This window comes from Camelus bactrianus, chromosome 6 (assembly GCF_048773025.1).
Source record: "Camelus bactrianus isolate YW-2024 breed Bactrian camel chromosome 6, ASM4877302v1, whole genome shotgun sequence".
Classification (NCBI taxonomy): Eukaryota; Metazoa; Chordata; class Mammalia; order Artiodactyla; family Camelidae; genus Camelus; species Camelus bactrianus.
In genome coordinates this window covers 93,081,121-93,109,031 of record NC_133544.1, presented here as the reverse complement: position 1 = coordinate 93,109,031, position 27,911 = coordinate 93,081,121, and the positions used below count along the sequence as shown (strand labels likewise).

The 27,911-nt window shown below is 39.2% G+C and overlaps 1 protein-coding gene across 4 annotated transcripts in view; it reads left to right on the top strand.

The window, feature by feature from the left end:
* ZNF609 (zinc finger protein 609) overlaps window positions 1-27,911 on the top strand; it is a 187,665-nt gene that overhangs the window by 11,667 nt on the left and 148,087 nt on the right. For 2 of the 4 annotated variants that reach the window (XM_074366338.1, XM_074366337.1), the window contains exon 2: window positions 12,724-13,597. The exons of 1 other annotated variant lie outside the window; for it this stretch is intronic. In XM_074366338.1, the coding sequence (XP_074222439.1) occupies window positions 12,851-13,597 (747 nt within the window). In that variant the 5' untranslated portion in view covers window positions 12,724-12,850. The remainder of the gene's footprint in view (window positions 1-12,723; window positions 13,598-27,911) is intronic. One more of the 4 variants, XM_074366339.1, reaches the window with a different exon arrangement.

Below are 27,911 nucleotides of genomic sequence, written 5' to 3'. Positions count from 1 at the left end.
TAGTACAAACATAAGTTTTATATGCACTGGGAAACCAAAATAACTTGTGTGGCTCTGTTTACTGAGATACTGTCTTTATTGCGATGGTCTTGAACTGAATCTGTAACATCTTCGAGGTATGACTGTGCTTATTGAGCACATATGTGCCAGGCCAGACATGATCCCTGTCCTTTCAGGACTTACAGATCTACTTGGGAGACCAGTGGTCAACTAATGAATGTATGGTTAGAAACTGAAGTGCTCTGAAAGGAAAGAATTTGGTTCTGGAAGAGTGTGCGGCAAGGAACCCCAGTGTAGACTTTTAAATAGAGTTCCGATCATTTCACTTCTTGCTGAACAACCTTTAGTGGCTCCTTATTGCCTGATATAGGCCAGCACCCAAGATCCCCTATAGCCTGACCAACCCTGGCCTCCTTCAATCTTATTTCATGTATTTCCTGTTCTTTTTACAGTCATTCCTTCTGCTTATCCTATACTGTTCAGCCTCAACACCTTAGTTTTTTTCTTTTCTTTTTTGTTGCAATGCCCTTCCCTGCTCCAAGGTATTCAGCTTCAAATCTAACCCTTCCTTTAACCTGCCAAAAAAATTTCATCTCCTTCCTGAAGACTTTCTTAACTCTGTTCTTCCCACCGACCTATATCTCCAGAATTGATTTCATAGCCCTCTGTTTCTCTTTGACTCTTTGCAGGGATCTCTGTCACAGCATTTTATCACACCTTGTCTTTAATTATAATTACATGTGAATATATTTTCTTCCTCTCTCATTCTAAACTCATAAGACACCTGTGTCTCCTCTGTTCCCTATGGCTTCCAGCCCAATGCTTTGAATATGACTTTATGCTCAGTGCTTTCTGAATTGAATTGGAATTTGATTTTTGAAAACAGAAACTTACCGTGATTTTTTTTCAGACCTCCTTGTATGTTAAGGTAGCCTCTGTTCAGCACATTTTATCCCAAACTGAATAACCTAGGAATAAGACACAGACTATGAAAGCCTTCAGAAATCCTTCAGACTCAAGGACAAGCATTTGTCGCCTTTAGTGCCTGCAGCAGTCTGTGGTTCCATATTTCCTAGCTGATGGAAGACTTGCAGGGAGGGGGAGAGGTAATATGTTGCAGACAGAAGCAATGTAGGTCAGTCACGGGAACCAGACTGATTCTGTTAGAGGAATATAGGCATTATTGGGCCCTCTGGGTGTTGTTGACCTCCAAGAGGTCTTTTTAGTTTTTCTTATTTACGTCTTTCACTCCATAAATATTTATTGGATTCCTACTATATGTGAGGTCCTCTCCTCACTGCTTAAAATCTATCAGTGACCAAGATAGACAAAAAAATCCTACTTCTGTGGATCTTGTTTTTTAACAAAAGGAGATAGAAATAAGCATAACAAATAAATAAATATATAGCATTAAGAGGGTGATGAATGATATGGGAAAAAATAGAGCAGAGTAACGGGAATTAGGTGTGTGGAGGAGGGGTAGGTGGGAGACGTGGGAGGTTTGCAGCTTTAAATAAGATGGTCAGAGTGGGCCCCTTTGAGAAATGTGGTGCCAGTGTGTTACTGGGTTGTTAGGCACTTTCCTGAGGTTGCAGAGTGCCCTCCTGCCTAGCAGAGAGGAAGACGCTGTGTCTGCGGTTGTTCCAAAGAGTCTAGCTGACACTGAGCGGGAAATACGTTCTTTCCTTCTGGCTGCTCCTCTGGCTGGCATTCCTGGAAGTTAATCATGGTGAAAATTGCAGTCATGTCTGGAAGACGCCAAGGGTAGAACTGGAAGCCTGGTAGCCAGTTCTCTGAGGAGTGGGGCTTACTCTTCTGCTGACTGGGCCTGGGGTGCCTAGAGTAATGGGTGAGTTAGGCCTCTTGAGTTTTCTCCTTCCTCAAAGGGAAACGCCCAATATTGTGACCTTCCCTTTTTCTAGCGAGACCTCAGCAACTTTGTTTGGTGTAGCTCTTTAAAAATAAGCTTTCAAGGACTGTACACTTTGCTCCCAGCCTAAAAATTGAATTTTAGGGTTTGTGGTATTTTGACTTCCTCTCAATACCTAGCTAGCTATGTTCTGGAAGTCTCAGTACCTAATTCATTAGCCTGAGGATGAAGATGTCTTCTGATGTCTAGATGCTCTCTTTTTTTGTTTTAATTTTTTAATTTTTTAAAAAAAAATTATTTTGGGGGGGAAGTAACTAGATTTACTTAGTTATTTATTTTTAGGGGAGGATTGAACCCAGGACCTTGTGTATGCTAAGCATGCAGTTTACCCCTGAGCTATTACCCTCCCCTCTCTTGTTGGACTTGTGTTTTGTAAATTTTCTTATAATTTCCTTACTTGCTCTTTTCTAACCCTTGTACTACTTCATGATTTTTCCTGTTACTGTTCCCTTTTTTCTTTACATGAAGCTGATAAACAGAAATACCTTAGGCTAGACTGCTGTTTTGGTAATTGGCTGGAAGCTAAAATTCCTACCTAATATATAAGAGATGGAATGTCTAAGTTTTGTCCTTGGGTTATGTAGGATACAACTTATGGATGTCAGGCTTTCAGCCTGTGCGTTACACTGTATGTTATTTGAGGTAGCTGAGGTGCAGGGTACCTGTACATTCTGTTTTTAGTTTTTTATACCATCAGGCTGTGCACTTGCAGGACACAAGGAGACTTATTTGCCAGCCTTGCTGATGTATTATTTAAGAATAAAGGTTCTTAATGACCTTGGAGTTGATGCTGAGAAAAATCTTACTTTTAGGCAGATATGGTTCTAATTGTTAGGTGAGATTCTAGGCCGATTTCACATTACTTTTCTTGGTAAGGATTTGCTGCCTATCAGACTTGAAGTCATACATTCTCACCACATATGCTTAAGTGGTACAATAACACGTTACTGATATTGTGAACTTTAAAGCCAGTGACTGTTAATTCAAATGTGTGTTTTTGTTTTTGTTTTTCTTCAGTGGTTGAAAGGATCTCAGTTTAACTGAGTTTGCTTTATTAGTAAAAGTGCTTTCACATAGCTTGCCTTGTTAGTGAAAGTTGTTTTTTCAGTAGTAATGTTTCTGTGGTTTGTATTAGTAGGCCCTTCCAGTCCTAGCAGAGCTGGAAATCCTAGCAGTGTGGATTTCAGATGAGTTCCATAACACTGTCTGACAGAGAGGGAAATGGAGGCCAGTGTCTGATAATATTCTTTTTCTTATGGAGCCTTTCTATAAAAAAGAAATTCAATTTTACCAGGGTCACATTGGGGTAGGTGATATAACAGTGAAGTGACATTTTCTTCCAACAAGTCTATAATATATTTTACCTGAAGTTGTGATTGAAGCATTAGATTTATTTAAGTGTTACATAAACATGGTGAGTGCCATTTCTGGCATCCTTATATAATTTTTTCCCCTTCTCCTTTCTTGGTAGGCAAAATAATGGTATAATGATTTAATTCACATCTCAGGTACTTGATGGAAGGAGACTGTTGAAATGTGGTGCTGCTAGGCTCTTCACTTCGCAGAAATGATATAGACTGCAAGAGATTACATTTTTATAAAGATTGGAATCCTTGCTTAAGTAAAAATGTCACGGTCCTAATCAAAATAATGTGACAGTTGAAAATGTTAAAGGAGATTGGAGAAGCTGCAAAATTAGGCCAGATAATAATAATGTGAAGTTTATTTACCTTTACATACATTGGTTAAATACTTTATGGAGAGCAAATGTGAAGATGTGGTTTTGAGTGAGACAAACTACTTCGTAGAGTTGGCAGTTTTAGAACCCACAAAGCAAAGAAATAACCTGGATTTTGCTTTGAGGAACAAATAAGAATTGATAAAGATTTCTGTAGGTCAACACTATTTGAGAGTAATCGTATCGTGATTAAGCTCAGCATTCTTCAGGGAGAGGAAGAATAAAATCTGTCATATGGGGATTCAGTTTTAAGAAATTGGGCTGCAGTCAAGTATGTACATTAGGAAAAGTGGAAAGAAAGATTTTAAAAAGCAAATAACCCACTGGAAGTTTAAAGACTTAAAAACCATTTTATTATAAAGGAGAGGATCAAAAGGACCATACAAGACAGATGGTCATTTGGCATAGTCTCAGAGACTGTGGAGAGGAGAAAAGCATTTTTTTTTAAAAAATTGGAAACATAAAATTCAAGGCCAGAGAAGCCCCCAAAGTAATAATGGTTAGTTACGTGCTACCTAGAAATTAGATGAAAGAATAAAAGATGAATTCGATAAGCTCTTTGCACAACTGATGGTATGAGTTTTATGTTTGTTTTTGCTTTTTTAAAAAAACATTAAAAAGGGAAAGGCAGCTAGGAGATAGGTAAGACTGCCTGATCATGGTGTGAAAGATCCCTTCAGGGATAAAAACATTAGAGAATTTCCACTTCTGTTTTTTGCCCCCTTCCCAAGCAGAGTAAAGCTTCTTGGTCAGATGATGATAGGTGCTTGACTTATTTTTTTTTTAATTAGGACATGAATTAATCTTTTTTAATGCACAAAAAGTATAGAAAAATGTATAGAAGCCCCAGGAATTATCCCAGAAATTAGTATTTCAAACATGTTTTTTCCTCCTGACTGCCAAGGCTTTTCTTGATCAGATCAGTACACTTAATAAGATTAAATTTATCTACCCAAGAATTTAGAAAGAATTCAAGGATAAACTGTAACTTTTAGTGAAAGTATATAAGTTGTAAGTGGCATGGTCATTACACTAAGAAACTGGCATAGATTTCAGATGTGATTCTGTTCATAAGAAAGGTCCGGAGGTGGAGGGAATAAAATCTATATTGGAAAATTGGTGAAGTGTAAATCAAAAATTGAAATGACTTGGTATCATTCATATAACTTACTGGGGCCAATGTGATGGGTTACTTTACTTAAGGAGAAGTCACATATGACATTAACAGTTGTGTATGGACGGAGTTGTTACCAATGGGCGTTGTTTAGTTTTGAAAGACTTTTTTAAAACTCAAACCAAAGACTATTTAAAAATTTTTGTCTTGGAATGGGAGAAAATGTTTTGTTGTGAATTAGCAAACTGACTTTCTGATAGTAAACACTTCTGTGTGGGTCCACAGCCCCTACTTTGCAGTTCTGAAACACCAAAGCTCTGAAAATGAAGTTTTCTTGTAAGATAGGCACAAACCTGACTTCAGCTAATGAGGCTATTTATATTCCTTTTTTGTTCTATTTCAGGTATGTATTTATTCATTTTGTTGTAGGAATATTAATGAGTTTGATGTCAGGGTGCTGTTCCAGTTTCTACTGAAAGTATACTGTGTATGGTATATTAATTATCTCAACCTTTTATAGGTGAGATAACTGAGACTCATATAAGTTCAGTGTCTTGCCCAAGATTCTTACACATCTAGGGGAGAGTAAACGGTAGAATTAAACTTTTCTTGCCTCCTCCCTTGCACCCACAAGTTTCCCTTATGCTTCTTCCCAGTTAGTAACCTCCTCCCAGACACTATCACTTTTCTGACTTTTGTCATCTTTGATTCATAGGTTTTTAGAATGTGATAACTGGATGGTTTACATCTGATAGAACATATCATACATTTAAGTATGAGGGCTCCCAGAGGTTTGTTATGTCCATGTCTATGATTTGTGGACTAGCCTTTTTTTGGGTAGCAATTGTGCATGGCTGAGACTGAAGGCTGAGAATACTCTGGAGCAATAAGGCTTTTTTTTTAAGAGATCTGGCAACTGCATTGTTTTGTAACTTTCCCTCTAGACTCTTAATAAATCTGTATCCTTGATCTAGAGAAGAGAGAGGAATCCAACACTCTGATCTAGTAAGTTTGAAGACTGTCAGGTAATCGATCCAGTTTATAACTATTGACAAATTAAACTCAGGTAAGAATGGAGAGGAGAAATGGCAGCCTGGACACTGTTATGATTCTGCCTATTGAAGAAAGCAGTGTTTATTCCCTCATTCATTGACCAAAATATTTATTGAGGGAGGACTGAACCAAACACTGTTATTAGGATACAGTGCTGACCAGAAGAGACACAGCCCCTTGTCCTCAGGGTGCATGCAGTCTAGTGGAGGAAACAGTTGTGAATCAAATCAGTACACACACTGGGAGGTAGGATGTGAGCAGGGAATGTCTTTGAGGTAAAAGCCATGAGACAGGAAGGTAGGCATGGGGTGCAGAGGACAGAGTGTGGCCATGAGGTGAAGCTGGAGAAGTTGATAGGGCTCAGATATCCTAAAGGGTGTGGTGTGTGAATTCCACCATTTTTTTAATGGTTAGTCTAACAGTGTAGATATGATTTTTAATAGAGAAGGTTTCTTTGTACACTCTTTAGAGTTACTATAGAATAGTAATTTTTAAGTAAGAGATTCAGGAAGGGAGGTGAGGTCTAGAATATAAAAATCGAAGTAATTCCTCGTTTTCTGAAAAATGCTTAGGTTTTTTTCCTTTCCCTCATCCCTATGAATTTGACCCATATTACTCTTGTTTGAGAGATGAGTAGATTGAGCTATACAGAAACTTTGACACAACAGTTCTGTGTGGAGGGCCAGTTTATTAGGTCTCCTGATTCCTAAGCTATCTTCACCATTCACTTTTTTCTTGAGAATTTGATGTCACCTCTCTCTCTTTAGTACAGAAAGTTTACCTCTGGGGCAAAGAACTAAGTTATAAAGGGTTACATAGCCCTTCAGTTTTTAGGAGAGGGGAGATGGTAGAGCTTTCTTGTTTACCTTAGATGATCTTTGCCTTCTACTTCTTGGCTGTCTTATACACAGACCGTGGTAAGAGTTTTCTCTGTAAACCAGTTCCACCAAATGAATCCCTATAGGGTTATTTACATGAACTGTTTAGCCTATTGTGAGATGAATGCTGGCACAGAGCAGTGTCAGCAAACACCAAGGCTCTAAACCTGAGCCCTGTTGAATAGCTATGTCTAGTGGAAGTGTCAGTTGCTTATGTAAAATGAAAAAGGTCAAGCCTCATAATCTTTGAGAACAGCAGCCTGTGAGAACGATAAAACTATTCATGAGATGCAGCATATAAACACTCAGGGACTGAGAGATGCTACACTTTTGCTGTTCTGTCCTTAGGTGACACATGGTCAGATGAGACCTGTTGAATTGGATCCATCTTCTCAAATTGGCACTGTTAGTCTGTCTTTATCTGATCCCCATTGAAGATATAAGCTGAGAGCTATGGTACTTGAAGAGATGACACAGTTCCTTTGTTACAGTAATTAATGTAATAAATTAAGGGAGAGACCCAAAGGAAAGCTGATTGTTTCTTGTTAGAGTCCTAGTTGGAAATTCAGTTGATTAGTGAGCTCTCATGGAGTGTGGCAGGTGGAGAGGGAGATGCCTGTTATTCCAGCTGGGTAAACTCAAGAGTCACCAAGGATGGTTTACATGCTGTACTAGCCTCACCTGAGGCTGCCTAAGTACCATGTGATTTCGGGGTAGCATCTGGAATTCAGGGAAAATGGTATAACATGCTTTTCTTCTGGCAACTTTGTTTTATCCCATTGGTTTATTGACAGTTCCCTAGGGCATCAAACCCTGTGAACCTCAAAAAGTTTAGATTTGAAGGCCTGTCAGAGGGATCAGCAACCTAGTGGATTGGAACAGTTGTTAAAAGAGATAGTCCAGATGTTAAAACCATGAACCTTGAGATTGGTACCTTAGCTCTGAGGGATTTTTGAAGCAAGGTGGAATCTTTCTGGCATGATAGTGTAGGGTTTTATGAGCCACATCTGAAGGTAGGACTAGCCTAAAGGGAAAACAGTTCGTGAGAGAAGATAGGATTGCCATTTTCTTTCATGGAACTCAAATAGATATCAGTACTACCTGTAATTTAATTTGTTAATTTTTTAAAGTATTTTTTCTTTATTTTAAAAATACTTTAGATTTCTGTACCATAATAACCATGAAACAGTTCTCTTTAAGTTCAGACACTAAAACATTATGAGACTTTTTAGGTCATTTTATATTTCTGAGTTGTCTTTTCCAGATTTGGATCCTCCTAATAGAACCATGATGGATTCTCCCTCCATTTTATAATAGGAAAATTAATATTTAATGAAATAACTTGGCTAACCACCTGGCTTGGGTCAGTGGAAATTTGAGTCCAGAAATCACATCTCTTGATTCTAAGCTCAGTGCTCCTTTTTCTACACCATACTGCCTTCCTAGAATTAAGTATAGATTTTTTCCTCTTTGTCCATACAGCTTTTGGTGGGAACTAGTTAGCCAGACTCATCACCCTCGCATTCAAAAGTGTGTGACCTGTGTGGTCCCAAGCAGATTATGCACGCTCAGACACAACTGTCGCTTGCTCAGACCAAAGCCTGTAAGAAGATTGATCCAAAACCCATAAGAAGAGGGGAGGACAGATAAATTTAGTGGTGCAGCATTGGACAGTTTGCTGCTTAGACCAGATTAGCTGTAGGTAGTTGTCAATTAAAGAGGAAAATATATACAGAAGCTCTTGCAAGTTGACAGTGCCTTGTGGTCTCTGTAAGGTATTGGTTATCCCGATTCTGTACTTTTTCTGCCGTGGAGGTAAGAGGTCAGTGCTTTTCATTTCCAGCTACCATGTTAGTTACCCTACCTCCTGTGGTTAAACATCTCTTCAGTGACCTGTCAGAGAGTTGATTATTAGCTGTATAAAGCCAGGGATGCTGGAGGGAACAGATGGAAAGTGGTTTGGCTGCTGCAGCCAGGCTGATTAAAGAATGCTTGGCAATTTTTCAGTATATCTTTGGAAAGGTACCACCAAAGTTACTATGAGACCTGCTGGGTTTGGAAAGCTGAATTTCTGAGAAGTCACCTGGTTGAAAAGTGGTCATTATGAAAACTCTTAACACCCTCAGAAATAGGAGGACAGTGACTCTGTAAAGAACATCAGGACAACTAAATATCATCCGTCAGGATATGCTTTCTTTGTTTGCATCCTGGTCATTCAGAAATTCTAGGTAGTTTTCTAGTAGGGAAAGCACTTTTTCATAGATATATTAATAGAATTTTAGATTTGAAGAAGGCCATAAGCGTGTCCAGACAAACCCTTACCACACATAGAGGAAATCTTTATCTAGTTTGCTTGACTGGTGATTATGCTTTTTCTGCTCACTACTTTCAGTGATAAAGATATGGTTTCATTAAGCATTGTGGGTCATTGTTGGAAATCTCAAGTTACTAAACTTTTTCCTGAGTTAAACATCCGTCTTTCTGTAACTTCTGCTAGCTGGTTCTGTTTGTGCCCGAAGTATCACAGAATACGTTTCTCTCTTGCACATTGGAAACATCATATACTTGAAGGTAACCAGCCTGACTCCCTTCCGTTAACTCCTTTCCAAACTAAAGAATACCCGGTTCTGAGACCTTTCCTCTTATGAAATGGCCTCTTGGTCTTGGTCTTTTATTATACCCTTGGGCATTCCTTTATTCAGTGAATATCTCACTTAAGATGTGGAACCTGGAAATGAGCATAGACCACAGATGTTCTTTTCATCTCCAGCTCCCTTTTAAGAAGAAGCACAATTAGAAAGAAAATGTGCTGGAAGTATTTCTTGCTTACTAGGAAAAACAGAACAATTTGCCGTGACATATGGAATTGGGACAAAAGAAATTTGAAGAAGTGTCTTTCCTTACTGGTGTTAAGACTGAACCTTTTGAGGTTCAGCATTATGAGAAGCATTGATTTTTGCCTCATCTCTTTAAAGAATGTCTGCACTGTTGCTCTTCACATTACAAAAAGCAGCTGGCATTTGTGTTTATAAGAAATTATTTGAATTTATGCTACACTGAACTGAGTTTAGTACTTCAGATAGTTTTTTAAATTTTTAACAAGGTGGATATATTTGTGTTCTTACCTAACTGAAAGTCTGTTGTTTTTACATGTGACAAACAGCTTGACTCAGCGTAAGACTCCTGACAGATAACCTTTTCTCTTCAAAATTCTGTAGATTTTTCATTCTCTTTTAACACTTAATATTGCAGAGCAGTCTGAAGTTGGGCTAATTTTTGCCCTTTGTAATTTAAAAATTTTGCCAGAATGTACACAAGTTTGGCTTTTTAAATTGATTTTGCTGAAAAAGTAGTGAACATTTTCAAGATTTTTTTAGCTCAAAATATTATTCATTTATTATTTCTTGATGGGTTGCTTTTCTCCCATTTGTCCTAGTCTCCTTCCAGTTTTGCTTTCAGTGCTGTTGAATACTTTTTCTTTCAGTTTCTCTTATTCTTTTCTTTTTCTTTTCCTTTGCCTTCTGGAAAAATATCTCAAGTTTTCTTGTAGTTTACTAATTCATTTTCCTCAGTTTTAGCTGTGTGCTTTTTAAATTTCTGTATGAATTTTACTTGGTATTGCATCTTTATGGTTTCCTTGCCTCTTCCTTCTTTAAAGATACTACATTCTTTTGTCAAAGTTCATACCTTTTCATTTCAGCCTAGTAGCTTCTTTATGCTTATTCTTCCTTACTGTCCTGCTCTGTTTACCCTGCTTCTTACAGGTCAGCCAGTGCAGTAGAGTGAGAACCGTCAGAGTCTCTCAGTGAGCACTAACATTTTAATGTCATAAATTATATCCTTTCCTTACTGTACCCTCCTAGAGTCTCTTTTCCATTACCATTCTGTTTTCTAGAGGAAGAGTTTTTATTTCTTTGTTTGTTTTTTAGAGGAAGGTCTTTTGGCAGTTGTATTGTTTTTCCAAGAATAAACAAGCATGGGGTAGTTCTACTGGTTAAATTACATACTGATGACAGTGCCGCTCTAGAGGAAGTAGGTAAGCCTCAGATGAAGGTGGGTTATACTCTCAGCCTAGCCACAGTCGCAGAGATTGCAGGAGTAAGAAATTAAGATGTTGGGAAGAACTATGCTGTAATAAATCCTCTGTAGTACAGATTCAATTGGCATTCCCATTTTTAGAAGGACCCTCTGCCCTCATGATAGAATTATTTTCAGTACCATGTTCCACTGCCTTAATTCACTCTCATTTGCTGCTGTATTCCCAGCACCTTGTTTAGCGCCTGGCACAAAGTAGGCAGTTTATACATTTTTTTTTTTTTTGGAATGAATGAGTGTATAGTATAGAGAATTCCAAACATTTTACTAAAGATTTCTTCAGAATTCGACATCATTTTCAAAGGTATTATTTCTCTAATTCTTGAAGAATTATGTTTACTTTACCTTGTGGCTGGCATTCTTTTCATAGTTCTTACATCATGTTTCCTCTCACACAGTTTTCCATCCTTTTATGAAGTAAGATCTATGTGGACTCAGTGCCAGCCATAGTTGGTTGCCGTTGGCGCTAAGCGTTCTACTTGGGTAAAGGATGTATTTTCTTCTCAGATCTGTAGCTAAATGGCAGATTAATGTGCGCTCCTTTCTCTCTTAAAACCCTGTTGCTATCAGGCATTTACTTGATATAGATAGCTCTGCTCTCTTAGGATGACATCTCTTCTTGTAACTGCACCCTTGTTCTGTGATGCTGCCTTGAGAGAGTAGGTGAAAAAGTACAATTTGTTTTATCTTTGTCCTATCTGTAGCATTTCCCTGTTAGATATTTACTTCGTAGGATTCATTATGTCACTACTGGTTTCCTCTTCGCTCCTTTAGCTTATGAGAGTTGTATTCTAAATGGTTATAGGAAGATGGTAAACAGAGGAGTGAGCAAGAACAGCACTCATTTGCTTTGTCATAAAGTAATACCTGGATAGTACATGTTGGCTGCCAGGTTTTCTAGATGGTAAACTCCCCAGGAGACTGGAGAGGTATAAATTGCCCTTTTTACCACCCAACCCACCCAGCCCCCCTTTTTAGGCCCCTCTGTTCCATGTGGTGAGGCCCTGGTATTTATCAGTACAGTGCCACCAGTCTTATACTATATGAGTGTGAAGACTTATCCTACAATCCAGTGTTAGGTTTTTTTTTAGTATTGTTCAGTTATTGGTAGTGTAAATTTTGATTCTCCGTGTGTTTGTGTGTGTGTGTGTGTGTGTGTCTTCATGGGTATTTTAGTGAGAAGTGGGGAAGATTATATTAAATTCTGCTATTTAGACATAATTTGAAACCTAGAGTTTAGTAAGTCTGGTTTAACTTAACGTAAGCTGATTGGTTGAGCCCTTTCTGAGGATTGTCTCTTCTAATTTCAGTTTTTGCCCCTGATCCTGATATTGTATTTTTCCCCTGTTCTGTTTGCTTTTCTCTTTTTTTTCTTGCCTACCCACAATGAGACCTCCTCCACCATCACACCCCCCACCCCAGGCAACAGTGAAATGACAAGGAATCTGTATTACTGTTAGTAAGGACAGGCCCTGTTAGTAGAAGGCTTCCCTTGGTCCAATGTTCTTTAAGAACAAGCAAGGAGGAAAGAAGTGTGTGTAAACTTGTGCTAGAACTTGAATCTGGGATGTGCCAGGGCCTGTATTGACTGAGGGAGGCTTGCCAGCTGGCAGTGGTAGTAGAAATCAGTCTCCTGGGAATGGGAAACTAACTCTAGAGGATTCCTAGTTAAGACTTACCACAGAATCTCTGAGCACTTGGAAATACCGTGCTCTCCCCTGGGGAGACGGAGTGGGAGTCACCTTTTCCCTTGGTCCAATGTGACTTGGTTAGAAATACAACTGAACCTGTTTGTCTTGTCCATTGTGATGTGATAGCCCCATAGGAAGGATCTGTTTTGTGTGGGAGTTTATTTCAGGCTGTCTCTTTGCCTGTATTGTTTCCTTTAACAGCTCTTTAAATTTTCTTTTTCCAGCAATGATGTTGTCCACTGGGCATGTACTGACCAATGTGGCAGGTCTGAGAACATAGCTGAAGCTGAAAATAGGAAAGCTGGGGGCAAGGAAGAGCCTTGAATCTTGAGGTGGGACGTTGACTCTAAGATGTCCTTGAGCAGTGGAGCCTCCGGAGGGAAAGGAGTGGATGCAAACCCGGTTGAGACATACGACAGTGGGGATGAATGGGACATTGGAGTAGGGAATCTCATCATTGACCTGGACGCCGATCTGGAAAAGGACCAGCAGAAACTGGAAATGTCAGGCTCAAAGGAGGTGGGGATACCAGCTCCCAATGCTGTGGCCACACTACCAGACAACATCAAGTTTGTGACCCCAGTGCCAGGTCCTCAAGGGAAGGAAGGCAAATCAAAATCCAAAAGGAATAAGAGTGGCAAAGACACTAGCAAACCCACTCCAGGGACGTCCCTGTTCACTCCAAGTGAGGGGGCATCTAGCAAGAAAGAGGTGCAGGGACGCTCAGGAGATGGTGCCAATGCAGGAAGCCTGGTTGCTGCTATTGCTCCCAAGGGCTCAGAGAAGGCGACTAAGGCATCCCGCAGTGTAGCCGGCTCCAAAAAGGAGAAGGAGAACAGCTCATCTAAGAGCAAGAAGGAGAGAAGCGAAGGAGTGGGGACTTGTTCAGAAAAGGATCCTGGGGTCCTCCAGCCAGTGCCGTTGGGAGGACGGGGTGGTCAGTATGATGGAAGTGCAGGGGTGGATGCAGGAGCTGTGGAGCCACTTGGGAGTATAGCTATTGAGCCTGGGGCAGCGCTCAATCCTTTGGGAGCTAAACCGGAGCCAGAGGAAGGGGAGAATGAGTGTCGCCCGCTAAAGAAAGTCAAGTCTGAAAAGGTAAGAGGTGGCCAGACCTGGCTGCCCACTGCCAGTCAGAACTGCTCTGGACTAACCGCCAAATGCTATGTGTACTCTGTGGGAGGCTCATTAGTTTGTGGGTAATGACCAATTACAAGGTCAGAGCAGCTGGTAATGATAATGTGGTTTTGTTCCAAATTAGGGATTCCCTACAGATTCTTTAACAGCAGGCCTGGACATTTTGGAGAAGAATATCTGTTGTTGGGGGCAGCTGCTTGATAGAATGAATTTTCAATAAGTCAAGAACCTCCCACCTTGTTCTTGTCCCACCTCAGACATTTGTTACCAGAAGCTGGCATCAGCCTTGATGTGGTTCCCAGCTTGACTGGCATTTCATCCTTATAGTCATTGATAAACTTAAGAACAAATTGATAAACCTAATATGCTTTCAGATGAGTGCTATCCTAAATGGGATAAATGGTGCTGCTGGGTCTCTGAAAGAGAAAAGGGTTAAATAAGTTTCATGACGTGATATCTACCAAGTGTTCTATTGGTGGCTGCCAAAGAGCAAAAGGACAGTTTGGGGCAGATAAACAAGGGAGCAGGAGGTACTGATTATACTATGAGGTACGTAATCAGGTCTTATAAATTAGTGTTGTGACTATGAAAGTTTGGTCTTGAAAGAGATTCTTTGGCCACAAAAGTATAGCTCTTGGCCAGTTATCTCCCTCAGTGATTGGAAATCAAGGTATCCTGGTGGTTTAATAGCTGCCAAACAGTGTAATGATACCTTGCCTTCTGCTTGGCTTGGAAGGACAGGTGCCTGCAGCCCCATGAGGGGTTCTCCTCCTCTGGGAAGATGATCTTAGTTCATCTCTCAGTAAATGGAGCTTGCAGGGCTGGAGCAGACTGGATGTGAGTCTAGGGTCAGCTCAGGCTGCCTTAAACTTCTGCAGCTTACAGTTTCCTGCAAAGCAGCTGGCCAGGTGATGAGCTGTTCATTGGCTCTTGATTTTCTGCTCTGTGTTCTGCTCACCCAGCGCTTTCAGCTGATCCCAGCAGATGCAGTATAAATTGATTTCTCTGTAATTACATCAGCTGCAACAGGGAATGCCTATTTCCATATGTAAGTGTTCATAAATAGAGGCTGGATGTGTATGTGTGCATGGTGGTGTCCTCCTCTTGCCGGGATTCCAGTGGTAGCTTGCACTTTATTTGCTGTAGGTATTTTGGTCTTTGCCTCTGGCACATCTGTCGCTCTTAGCAACATCTGGACTTCCCTGGTAACAGGGCTGTGAATTTTTTTTCCACTAATAACACAATAGTTTGTTCCCTTTTACCAGTGGCAGCTGCCAGAGAGGCTGCCTGTGTTTAGGTGGCAGATGCTACAGTCCACCTCAACAGAGTCACGTTCCAGCTGGTTACTGGCATGGTGCATCCTGTGCTGGCTGTGATTTACCAATTTTCTCTGAGGTGCAGATGGATAATACTGTTTTAAAGAGGCCTAGGAGTACCAGGAGTTCTTGCTTCTGTTCCAGGCCCATTAGACTGTTCCCTACATCTGGCTTCAGTAAACTCTTGCCATATATCCATGTTCATAATCATTGTTCCTCCTGTGCTGAAAAGCGGCCACTTCTGAGGATGGCCTTCATTTTCCTTTCTGTTTAGAACTCTTGACTCGTTGCAGTCTTCTAAGCCCGGTAGTGTTTTGTGGGTGAAGGGATAATGATGCTTAGATTCATATTGGATTTAAGTCTAAATGTCCATGATAGTCTCCAACAGAGAAGCAAATGAAACCCGTTTTCTCATATGGGTCCAGGGCTGGATGAGTGGCTGCCCTTAAGATTATAACTGGGCTGAAAGATGCAGTCTGTTCAGCTAACAATACACCTTGGTGCCAGGGAGGATTGTCCCTTAATAATGTAGTTGTGTTACATTCCTTGTCTCCCCAAAAGACTGAGAATAGAGCAGTGGAATGGAAGAGAAAAGGAAGAGAGACTGTTTTTGTTCTTGGAGGGAGGATAAAATTGCTGAGAAGTACTTTTAGAAGAGAAAATTTGCTGTGCAATTTGATATTACCGTAAGCAAGAACCTGCCTTCTCAATTCCTTTCTCTGTTTCCTTAATTCTTTTGAACACTCTGATTCTTGGAGTGCCCTTCCATAAAACATCTGACCATTGAAATAAATAATTTAAATAAATGAAAGTTACTTGGAGATGAAAAACACTGTGCAGGGAGACAAGAGTTTCTGGAATGGGAGAGAAAGAGAAGATGCAAAAGGGAAAGGGAGGCTAGGAATCTTGGCCAGGAGCAGCTTTTGAGAAAGAAGAACCCCAGGGTTTGGGGCATAAGAGGTGTTCAGTCAGTGCTTGATGATTAGTACTACAGCTTATAAGCCCAGTCTTTGAAAACTTCACTAAGATTTCCTCTCTGAGATATGGACTTGCCTATGGCATAACTGGTTTGGAATGTTCCTTCCGTGTGGAGACAACCAACAGAACCAAAACAGCCAAACAGATGTTTTGATATAATCTAGGAATTGCATACTCTGAGCTGGAAACTGTCACAAAGAGGGAAAACTCATAAAATTTGAAGTGTCTTGGCTGGAGTCTACCCCCCATCCCCACCCCCTTACCCCCGTGGAGACAGGAGAGAAGACAAATGCAGTTTGTAGTGTAGGATAGAATTGTCACATGTCTACCTCTAGCTAATGAGGGATATTTGAATATTCAAATTATCTACCTCAAAGCCTTCTTTCTTATCAAGGTAGATATCTTAGTTAATGGCTCAGCAAATTTCTATCAGCCAAGGATGTGGACTTCCCTTTGTGAGATCCCACTTTTGCTCCACTACCTCTGGCAGGGCTCTCTGTGCTGTTTCCTTGAGTCCTAGGAGAGACCAGAGATGGCTCTTAGCAACTCCTGCTGCCCTGAATTGTTATTGAGCACTCCTGCCTCATACTTCCTGCCAGCTGAAGAGATGGAGGAGGGAATGTTGAGGAATAAACAAGACAGAGCCTTCTGGCTCCTGTCTGTTCCCTTGCCTTTGGTTTGATTGATAGGTTGCTAAATTAGGGATGGAAGGGGAGGTAGGAAAGAGGGAGAGTGCCTGTCTGAATGTCCCCAGCTTAGTGCTCACCTTGCCACTCTGACAGGCAAGAAAAAAGAATTTACAAACTACAGAAGGCAGTGATCTGTCTGTGTCGGCTCTGAGTTGGGGCTTAACCCAGGAGTTTAAGGTGAGACTCCTTTTTTTTTTTTTTCAAATCGTATAAAGCAAAGCTCTCGTGGCTAAAAGATCTAGATGTTTGCAACCAGCTCTCCTTGCCTTTTTAGCTGTACTTTTGATCTTGCAAGGTAGAAACACTGCACTGTGCTTTCTCCATGTCTGTGTCTCAGCTTCTGCTGCTCTCAGAATGCTGCATACGTGTATTTAACACTTCCCCCATTAGTTTTGGATACAAAGAAAATGATAAAGAGTGCTCTTTGCTCTTTCGCCTTCTGATCATGCTTGCTGTCATATCCTGTGTTCTAAGAGCATCTTCCTTTGCCCTTGGATTTGTTTTCTTGCCCTAGTTTATGCTTTCCAGCTCAATTCTCTCATGTTGCAATCCCTCATTGCTCAACCAAGGTCAGGTCTCTTATTTCTTCTGATCCAAGGCTTTCTCTCTTAACGCCTTCATCCTTCACTAGCTGTTCTTTCTCAGCTATTGATGACATAGCAGTCAGCCCTACTTCCTGAAGCCAAATGTCCTCAAGCATTTTCCTTCATGGAAGAAATGAGAAGGAGTTGATATTTATGTAGGACAGAGATGCATTCTGTAACTACAACGAAGTCTGAGCTTTATTTTTCCTTCAGCGTCTCTGTTTCCCATCTGGGTGTTGTAATTCAAGGAGGGCTCTGAGAGAGATTATCTTGTCCAATCTCCTCACTATAAAAGAGGAAACTGAGAAGGGGGAGGTCATGTGACTTGCCTAAACTCTCACAGGTAGTGCAAAGCTAGGTTTTTATTTATAGAGTTCTTATGGCATATTGTTACTCTCAGATTCTTAACAAATCCTTCACTTTCCCCACATTAAAGACTACAGCAGAAACATTAGATGTAAATGTCCAATGCTCTTAAGACCATTGTCATTTGTTTTTTACATCAATTTTAACATTGTAGATACTCAGTAAACAAAGGATCTTTGAGTTTAGCTTTCTTGGGTAAGGTGATGTTTACAAAGACCAAATATTAATAGCTGACCTGAGCCTTCCCCATTATACATACAGAGGGAAAGTTGCTTTTAAACTGCTACTTTGAGCTTGACTTCTTGAGGATGTGTGTAAGTGTTCTGGAATATTGCATTCAGTCAAATTTTCATTGTAATCATCGAGGCATTAGCCAGTTCTCTCTTTGTTTGGCAGTTGCAGATATGGAAAACAAAATAAAACAAAACAAAACCAACCCTGCCTTTGTGCTTCTTAGTCTTATCACTAGTAGACAGACCTTAAATGTATTGTGGGTATTAAACTGTTTTGTAAAGAGATGTTGTTGGATACCATTATCATCTTTCATTCATTCAGTATATTAATTGAGTACTTTTTAAAAAACTATTTCTTTCTGTAAACTTTTTTTTTAATTGAAGTACAGTCTATTACAGTGTGCCAATTTCTGGTGTACAGCACAGCGTCCCAGTCATGCATATACATACATGAGTGCATTTTAAATCCCAGGTGTTGTGCTTGGTACTGGGTATACACTGGTGAATAGAACAGAGATGGCTCCTGCTCTTTGAGGAGCTTACAGTGCACCATCTAGAGCAGAGTTCCTGAAATTGTGTTCTGTAAAACCATGTGCATCACATCATCTGAGTGTTAAAAATGCAGATTCTTGGACCCTAGCTCAGATGTGCTAAATAGGTTTTAGGAGTGGGGGCTCAGAAATCTGTGCTTCCAAAAAGACTCCCCAGATAATTGCTATATACTTTAGTGTTTGTGAATTTCCTTTAACCATTGTTAATTTTCTTTATAAGGTGGGCACTGGGAGCCACTTCTAACCTGAAACACCAGTCTTCTAAACTTAAATTGCACATCAACTCTTTTGTATAAATTTATAAACTGTGGAGCTGGACTGGACTACCTGGGTTTGTATCCCAGCTTTGCCACTTATGAACTGAGTGGTCTTGAACAAGTTACTTAACTGCTCTACCTCAGGTTTCTCATCTGCAAAATGAGGAAAACAATAGTTCCTAAATAGGGTTGTTGTGAGATTAAATGAGTTAATTCATATAAAACACTTAAAACAGTGCTTGGCACATAGGGAGCATTCAGTAAATATTAGAACAAAAGAAAAACATGATTTGAGTAAAAATATGTCTCATTTTCCTCTAGGCAATAATGCGCTGAAATATAACAACATTCCACCTATACAGGAAGCCCAATATGAATAGATAAGCATGTTGGCTAAGACTTTCAGAAGTGCCAAACCTGGGCTGGGAAATTTGCATGCTCGTAATATGTTCTAAAGGCCCTGATATTTATAGTGGAGCTTGGTGGGGTAGAAGATGAGAAATTGGCTTCAAAGGATGTTGAAGTGGCCTGTTGAATTTCTGATTTCATATGAATTGCGTTTCCTTTCTGGCCATATCCCCGGTGTGGGGTTGGGTGTGTTGGATAGATGTTACCATGGGTTTGCCAGCATGTGCAATCTCATGTATGCTGGAAGAGCACTAAATGTTTTTGTTTCTACACAAGAGTGCATGGAAAATCTACGTCCTAGCCCTTAATCTTCCTCCCCCAGTGTGAACTTGTGTTTTTGCCATTTGGGTATAAGAGCTTGTACCAACAGAGCTCATCCAGGGAGGCAGCAGGGCTTGGGCTTTCAGGCTGGAGGTGGCAGTAACATGCACAGCTGAGATCCTGCCACTGCTGGCTGTCGGAGCCCTCCTCTCTGTGGTTTTCACTCTTCAAGCCATGCTTGAGTAACCCGCCTCCAGAGCTGCTGACAGGGCCGTGTTCAGAGGCTTTGGAAATTACACTGTTCATTTCCTTATCATCTCCTGACCTGCAGTGCAGAGCCTTCTGGTGCAGGAACAAGGCAGAAAAAAATCCAGACGGCTCCCAGCTAGCATGTGTCAAGGGCTACAAAGAAGGAAATTGGACTTGCTCACTTAAAAACCACGGGGTTAGGCTTTGATTTTTGGCTCCTGCCGAGAGTTATTTGTGTGTGCGCGCATGTTCTACCTCTGTGTATGTGTACAGAATGAATCTGTGCACGGCAAAGCTGGGGAGGAGGAGCATCTGAAAGTAGAGCAGAGGGAAGGTTGCCTTTCTCTTCAGTTAATTTCCCAGTTGTGCCATTGGGATGGCCCTGGAAGGATTAGCATCAGGAAGGTGCCAGGCCATATTAATATTTGAAAATATATTTCTCTAGGTACAGTTTAGTCATGGTTGAGAGCACTCACCCAAGTAAGAATAAGAAGCTTCCTGGACTGGCTGAGGAGACATTCTTAATGAATCCTATTCTCTGAAGTTGTTCGTCCTAGGTGACATAGGAAGTACAGACTTTGGGGCAGCCTTGGGTAAGAGGAAAAGCTCTTTTGAGATGGAGGATAGTGTGATAAAGGAGAGATAGGAGGAATTTATAGGGTTTTGTGATTTTTTTTTTCTGTTTACAGGGCAAAATTCTATTACATTTTCAGAACCTGTTGTTGTGTTTTTAGTGTTATGAAACAATCTACTTCTTTTTTCTTTTGGCATTTTTCTTGCCCTAGGAGACCCAAAGAAAACACCTTTCAGTCTGAAGAAGTAATATGTAGATGGTAAAGTTCTTGAGCAGAGTTTACGATCATTCTGACCTTAATTTTCCTTTTTCTGGATTTCCACTGTGTTAATGTCATTGGTGACATTGGAGCCTTTGTGAAGTGGGGGAAAAAAGAAGTCTTTTAGCTTGCAGGTCCTGGAAATGTTTTTAAGTCCTAAGTGTCTCTCTTGTTGGAAGTATTCTGCAGAGAAGTGTTTGGTGGGAATGTAAATTGGTGCAGCACTGTGGAAAACAGTATAGAGGTTTCTCAAAAGACTAAAAACAGAACTACTATATGAACCGACAGTTCCATTCCTGGTTATATATCCGAAAAAAACAGTTTGTTTTAACATTAGCTCTCCCGTTGATCATGATACACACTATTTGAGATCCACTGTTGTAGAGCACATTTCCCTCTTAATAACGAAGATCAAACTCACCAAAATCTTTAAGGGGTACAAAGTAACTCTGAACAGTTAGATATGATTTTTTTTTTCCCTGAGTGATGTTCAGAAATATCTTTTCTCTTTTTGGGCAGCCTGACAGAAACCTAAAATTGAAAAAAGTACTTAAGGGTTTGGGACTTTGAGAGCAAAAGAAATACTCAAATTATTTATAACTTTTCTAAGCCTCACTTTTATCATCTGTAATGTGGAAGTGAATAGTAGTACTGACCTCATAGAGTTATTATGAGGATTAGATTAGATAAAGAAGGTTAAGTACTCAGCACAGTGACAAGTATATAATAGTAAATACTGTATAAATGTTAGCTGTTGCTAATACAGTGTTATTAGCTATGAGGTGCAAGGCCATTGTGAGATTAAGGGGAAAGGCTATCCTTAGGGACTTTGAAGAATTAAGCCCCTGGAAGTTATAATAGCAAGTATTCTAAATCCTACTGATTTCCAAGAGGGCTTGGGGAGATATTGATTCAGAGCATTTGGAACCATTAAGGTTTGTGATTTTATCATTTGATTGGGTTTGTTGGACTCTTATTGGTACCAAGCTGATCTCAGGTTAAAAATCTTGCTTAGCTACTTCCCATTAAAGTCAGTTTCTTTGGTATACACTCAGGCCTTCTGAATTATTTTTCTAAGGATTAAAATAACATAATTGTTTTAGTTTAGAAAGTATTTTTCCTTCTGTTAGTCCTCAGAGAGTGCAGACTTTAGCCTTTTGAAGAGGTTAAAACTACAGGTCTAAAGAGTCAGGAGAAGAACAAGGATTGAGACTTCTTTTTTTGTGTGAATTCGTCACTAGTCGCAGGAAATAAAAAAGCAGTTCTCAGATTTTTAGGAGGTGGTGAGTTTTCAGCTTGAAATATTGTCCATTGGGAGAGTACAATTCGACTGTGTGTCTGAAAAAATACTAATTGAGTATTTTTGAACTTGAGACCACTGGGTTCCAGCCTCAGTGACAAATACTAGATTGGTTTAGATGAGCCAAACCTGACCATTGAATCCTTTCTTGGCCTTTTAAAAAACGGAGGTATAGTTGACATAACATATTAGTTTCGGGTGTACAACATAATGATTCAGTATTTGTGTATGTTGCAAAATAATCACTTCAGTAAGTCCAGTTAACATCCTCATTGTTACAAAATTTTTTTCTCTTGTGATGAAAATTTTCAGGAGTTACTTTCCTGTGTACTTTCAAATATGTAACACAGTATTATTATCCATAGTCACCATGCTATACAATGCATTCCCATGATCTATTCATTTTGTAATTGGAAATTTGTACCTTTTGACCACCTTCACCCATTTCATCCACCTCTCTGCCCTCTACCTCAGGAAACCACCAGTCTGTTCTCAGTGTCCATGAGCTCAGGTTTTTGTTTGTCTATTTGTTTTTAGATTCCACATATAAGTGAGACCATATGGTATTTATCTTTTTCTGTCTGGCTTATTTCACTTAGCATAATGCCCTCAAGGTCTATTCATGTGGTCTCAAATGGCAAGATTTCATTCTTTTTATGGTTGAATAATATTCCTCTGTGTGTGTATATATACAGACACACCACATTTTCTTTATTCATCCACTGATGGACGTTCAGGTTGTATCCATGCCTTGGCTATTGTAAATAATGCTGTGGTGAACGTGGGGGTACATATGTCTTTCAAATTAGTATTTTTGTTTTCTTTGGATAAATATCCAGAATTAGAATTGCTAGATCCTATGGTAGTTCTGTTTTCAATTTTTTGAGGAATCTCCAAACTGTTTTCTATAGTGGCTGCATCAATTCACCAACAGTACACAAGGGTTCCCTTTTCTCCACATCCTTGTCAACTCTTGAGGGGTTTTGTGTGTGTGTGTGTGTGTGTGTGTGTGTGTGTCTTTTTAATAATAACCATTTAAACAGGTGTGAGGTGCCATGTCATTGTGGCTTTTATTTGCATTTCCCTGATGATTAGTAATGTTGAGCATCTTTTCACATGTTTTTGGCCATCTGTATGTCTTCTCTTGGCCTCTGTTTTTGTTTAGTAATGGGTTCTCTTTATTGTAAAAAGTTTTTTATAAACTGGTGCCCACCACACTCAGCTCAGAGTTCATATTCCTAGTTTGTATGATTCTTAAGAAGTTAAGTACTTAACTCTGCACTGAATCAAACCTTAGTGAAAGGTACAGAGAGTCTTATAGAAAGGAGGTGTACATATTCATCATATACTAATCAAAGTAGTGTGAGGTTAGAGAAATTACCATTCAGGATGAAGAGTCTCTTGATGCTGAGGCTTGTCAACTGGAGGTGCACATCAGAATCCCTTTTGAAGTTTTTACAAAGTAAAAGTGTCCCCCTAAAGTAAAATCTTTAGGGCTAGGAACCCCAAGCATATACATAGTCTTTAAAATTTCAACAGGTACTTTTAATATACCTCTTGGTTAAAAACCACTGTCATTGCAGAAAGGACTTTGATTTCACTATAGAGACTCTGTAAATCCCTGCTACTCACCCTTAGACAGGGAACTTTTAAAGCTGTCCTTGCTTTTTGCCATTTCCAGATGGAGCAGTGCACTGCGGTTTAGATATCACATGATCCTCAAGTGTTTTACAGTGTGCTCAAGATTCTCCTCTAACTCTTCTTTTTCATTGCTCAGTTACTGTGTTGGGGTCAGTCATTTAGGAATATAGCTATAATGAATCTGACTTCTCATAACCCCTTAATTAGGAGAACTAATTAATAAATTTTTGATGGTTACAGCCTTTAAAGTAGAACATCCGTATCAGTGTTACTGATTCAATTTTAAATTACTGTTCCAGAATTTTTAAGGGAAATTTAAGCAAAATTCCTATGACTAGATACATTTTGCCATAAATAGGCAACTTGTGGTATTTTTTCTGTGTAAGTTAGAAGGGAGCAGAAGACAGGTTTAGATTCTCTAAATTTATTGCTAATCCAAAAGCAGCTTCTTTTCTCTTTAATTTGTGAATATATTTCTGTGCTTATGTTGGACAATAGGTGTTCTTAATTTTCCAGAAATCCATGACACCCCAAAATAAAATAATGCAGCTTCCCAGTAAAGACCTTACTCATGAGCCTGCTTCTAGACACATTCAAATTAAACATGCTGTTTTAAGAAGAGAGAGCATCACTTCACAGAAATAGTAGGGATTCCCTAAGTTCTTTGCTCTTTTTGTAAACAGATTATTTCTTTGAAGTCAGGAAGAGAATTAAATGTTTTTGAGTATAAAGTACCTCCCTGCTGGAATTTTAAGTCTCATACCTAAGGGAGCATAATTAGAATGCTTATTGTTGTCAGAAATGAACCCATACTTGAATATGCTGCAGATTTGTAAAGTCACTATGGAATGTCGTGTTTGGGGCAAAATTACAATTACATAACCCTAAAATTTCATATAATAAAATTTAAAACACGGTTTTTACTACTGATACATGTATTATCTGTGCTTTCAAAATTTGTTAATCTATACTTTAAATGGATCTTTTTAAACTTTGGGATATCTCAAATGCATATACCACTGCAAAGAGGAGAAAAAATTGGCAAATGTGGGGAAGAAGTCATCATATAAAGTGACTACGCATTTATATGCACCATATTAGACTGGATCTTAGTTCTATCAGTATGCAGATTCCTAAACATCTGGTAGAGTGTCTGTTTTAGATAAAATATGCCATAAGGCATTTTTCATTTTGTTTATACATATGTGCTTAGATTGAGAATGTGGGGACTTGAAGTCAAACAAGCTGATTGCTTATTACAATTTCAGAAAAAGGTTGAGAAATTCTTTCATTTTTGTTTGCCTATGGTATCTCTCCTGTCCATTCCCATCTCTTAACAAGGATCAGGTTCTAAAATCAGTACGGAGTACTTGGTCAGAAAGTACCCTTGAAAATTACTTAGAATGATGCCATGTTGGAGATTGACATACTGGCTTCAACACATTTTTTTCTTTAGCATTGAAACAAGCCATTATTTCTTCAGTTGAGGTCTCATGTAACAGCTGGCTTGTGTTTAAGGACTGTATTGATGAAATATATGTATTTGTAAATAGGAGAATTACCCTAACCCTGGCAAAATGCTTATACTCTGAGGAGACACATGGGAATGGGAACCAGATAAGTGAATAAAGCCAGTTCAAGTCTCCCGTCTCTGGCTCCCTCCAGACTGTATACTCAATGGATGGAATAACTGTGAGGCCTAAACCATTCACATTCGTCTTTCTTTTTTCTTTTTCTTTTTTGCCAGTCACATAAAGTTGATTGATTACATTAAATGTATATATCCAGTATATAAAAGTATTTTATGACAGAAGAAATCTTGGGATCCAGATTCTCTCTGTAGTGGAAATTTACAGGTCCATGGATTGAGTCCAGCCTAATATAATGATTATTCTTTGGTAGCATTTACTTTTCATTCCTAACTTTCATCTTCTTCATAATACCCATGAAATCCTTCTCTTTAGATTCCCCTGACCACTGAAGAAATAAGACCATTTCTGTATGCTAACGTCAGGCCTTACCCTGGAGTTACAACAAGAACCGTCCTAAGGGGCAGGCAAACTGAAGAACAGAGCTGTTCTCATCCTACCATCATATATCCTTGAAATTAGTTTCTCTTTCTTAGGCCCTGTGCCTTTGAGAACTTCTTTGAGCTACTCTTCACTTTCTTTCCTTTTCTGACTTTCATTTGTAATCTAAATCACGCTTTTTAAAAAATCCTGTAGTTTTAATAATTTTTTTGTTATGTTTCAGAGTCATTTTTACATTTGTTGTTGGTCCTGTCTTAACCAGATGGGATTATATTTAGTTATGGAAATTTAGAGAGGGGCTTTTCTCCTCCTCCCCTATTGAAAATAACTAACCAGGAAAAAATAGTCATTTTTGTGTGTTCTACCATGAGCATTCATTACAGTCTGGGCATAGCATTGGTTGTATCAAGAAGGCCACTGTACTATTGACTGTAAGTTTTTACCCATAGTTTGAAATTGCTGATTGCTGCTAGTTAGAGATGATACTGCTGTGAATAGGATACCTTATTTGAAAGCTTGGTGCCAGTGCTATGCTTTTAGCTGTGTGCTAGTGGCACTTCTTGGACAGAACATTGCAACTGTCCTATAGGACTGGAGAGACAGAAGTTTTCCTGTTGAAGAGCTAAGTAAAAATAATTCAGGGTATAGACCAATACATCACTGAAGAAAAAGAAAAGTACCTTTTTTTTTTCTTTTTTTTAATTGAGTTATAGTCATTTTACAGAAAAGTACCATTTGCTTCTCCCTGATGCAGTTTGGCCAGGGCATAGCTCCCAGTAGTGGAATTCTAAGCTTACCGATTTGGGAAGCTCTAGGTTTTTGCCTTTCAGCCTTTGTGAACTGGAGCTTTTCAAAGCAGGGGACAGGATGGGATGACTTAAAGACTTAAAATAATGTCACTTCCCAGCTCTATTCAACCCTTTAGAACTGAGCAGGTAGGTGTCCTCAAATATCACACACCCAGGAAAAGACTGTTGTTTAGAGATGAAGTTAGGACGTTCCCTAGCTTCTGCTGGATCAGTGACCTGAGGTGGCATTCAGAGCAAAGTCTGGGAAGATAATGCCTGAATGACATTTTTATATCTGACTAAAATTTTCAGATTTTTCATTTGCTTTTATTGCTAGTCACATTTCATCTTCCATTTCATATATAATAACCAAAAAGCAGGAACAAAGGGCAGGCAAATCCCACTTTAATCGTTCCCATTCCCTTGTCCTCACAGAGCTTTGATATTGGTAAAAGCTTGTTGAAACGAACTGGGAGCAGCCTGAGAGGTATGTTTGGAAGGTTGTGGCAGGAAAGAGCTAGTAGGGTTGGACTTTGAGATGGTGGGGTGGGGAATGAGTGCTTTAAATATAAACTTTGATGGTTTTTATTTTTAACAACAAGTAAATCTCAGTACTTTCCCTGTTACCTGTTTACTTGCTCCTGGCAAGCAAAACAGCAAATGGCTGGTTTATCACCCTTTAGGGATGGTTTTGGCCAGGAATATGAGATTAGAATAGTTTGGGAGTTGATAGCAAGAGATGATACCTTTGACCTAAATAACACCTCCCAAGAAACAAACTTTTAAAGGAAACTTAGATTTTAGTGTGGTGCTTACTTAGTAAAAATTATCTTTTCTTAAATGTTCTTGTATTGATCTTATCTTAGGGGAAAGATTACATTTATCCTGCTTATCTTATGTTCTTCTACATCTTTCAAAACCATTTCCAAAGTTCAACTTGCAGACTGCTGAATAATAAGTCTAGTTGGAGAGACAGAATGGAATCAAATAACCACGTGTGTATCAGGGTCAGGGTCAGAGAAAATATCCATGAAGAAGTTTGAGTAAACATCTGAAGAATGAATAGTAGTTAATTTGCCAGAGAGAGTTAAATGAGCGAACAACCAAGTGGAGATGTCCCTTAAGGTCTGGAGGTTATGAGAGAGAACTGGAAATCTAAAGATGTATTCACATGAACAGATAAATGGTAATTGATGCCATAAAGGTGGATGAGCTCACCCAGGGAGAATGTGTCTGTTGAATGAAACAATAAGAAGGGGACCTAGGATAGATCCCTGAGGAGCACCAAGAATGTGGCTAACTGAGATGGCATGTTGGGCAGTGCTTCCCGTGTAAAGGAGGGCATATAAAAAGTACAACTGGGCACACATGTCTACAAAAACATTTTATTTAAAAAAATTTTTTTATTGAAGTATAGTTGATTTATAATGTGTTAGTTTCTATTATACAGCAAAGTGATTCAAAGATATATGTATTATTCTTTTTCATATTCTTTTCCATTATGGTTTATTATAAGATATTGAATATAGTTCCCTGTGCTATATATAGGACCTTGTTGTTTATTTTGTGTATAGTAGTTTCTATATGCTAATCCCAGACTCCTAATTTATCCCTCTCCTACCCCCTTTCCCCTTTGGTAACCATAGTTTGTTGTCTATGTCTGTGAATCTGTTTCTGTTTACAAAAACATTTTAAAATTCTCTGAAAGGGGTTATAGAACTTTCTTGGTTCTGTAGTTATATTTGGTTTACTGGAGTGAATCATGCTTTAAGGAAAAGTTCCTTTCCCTAT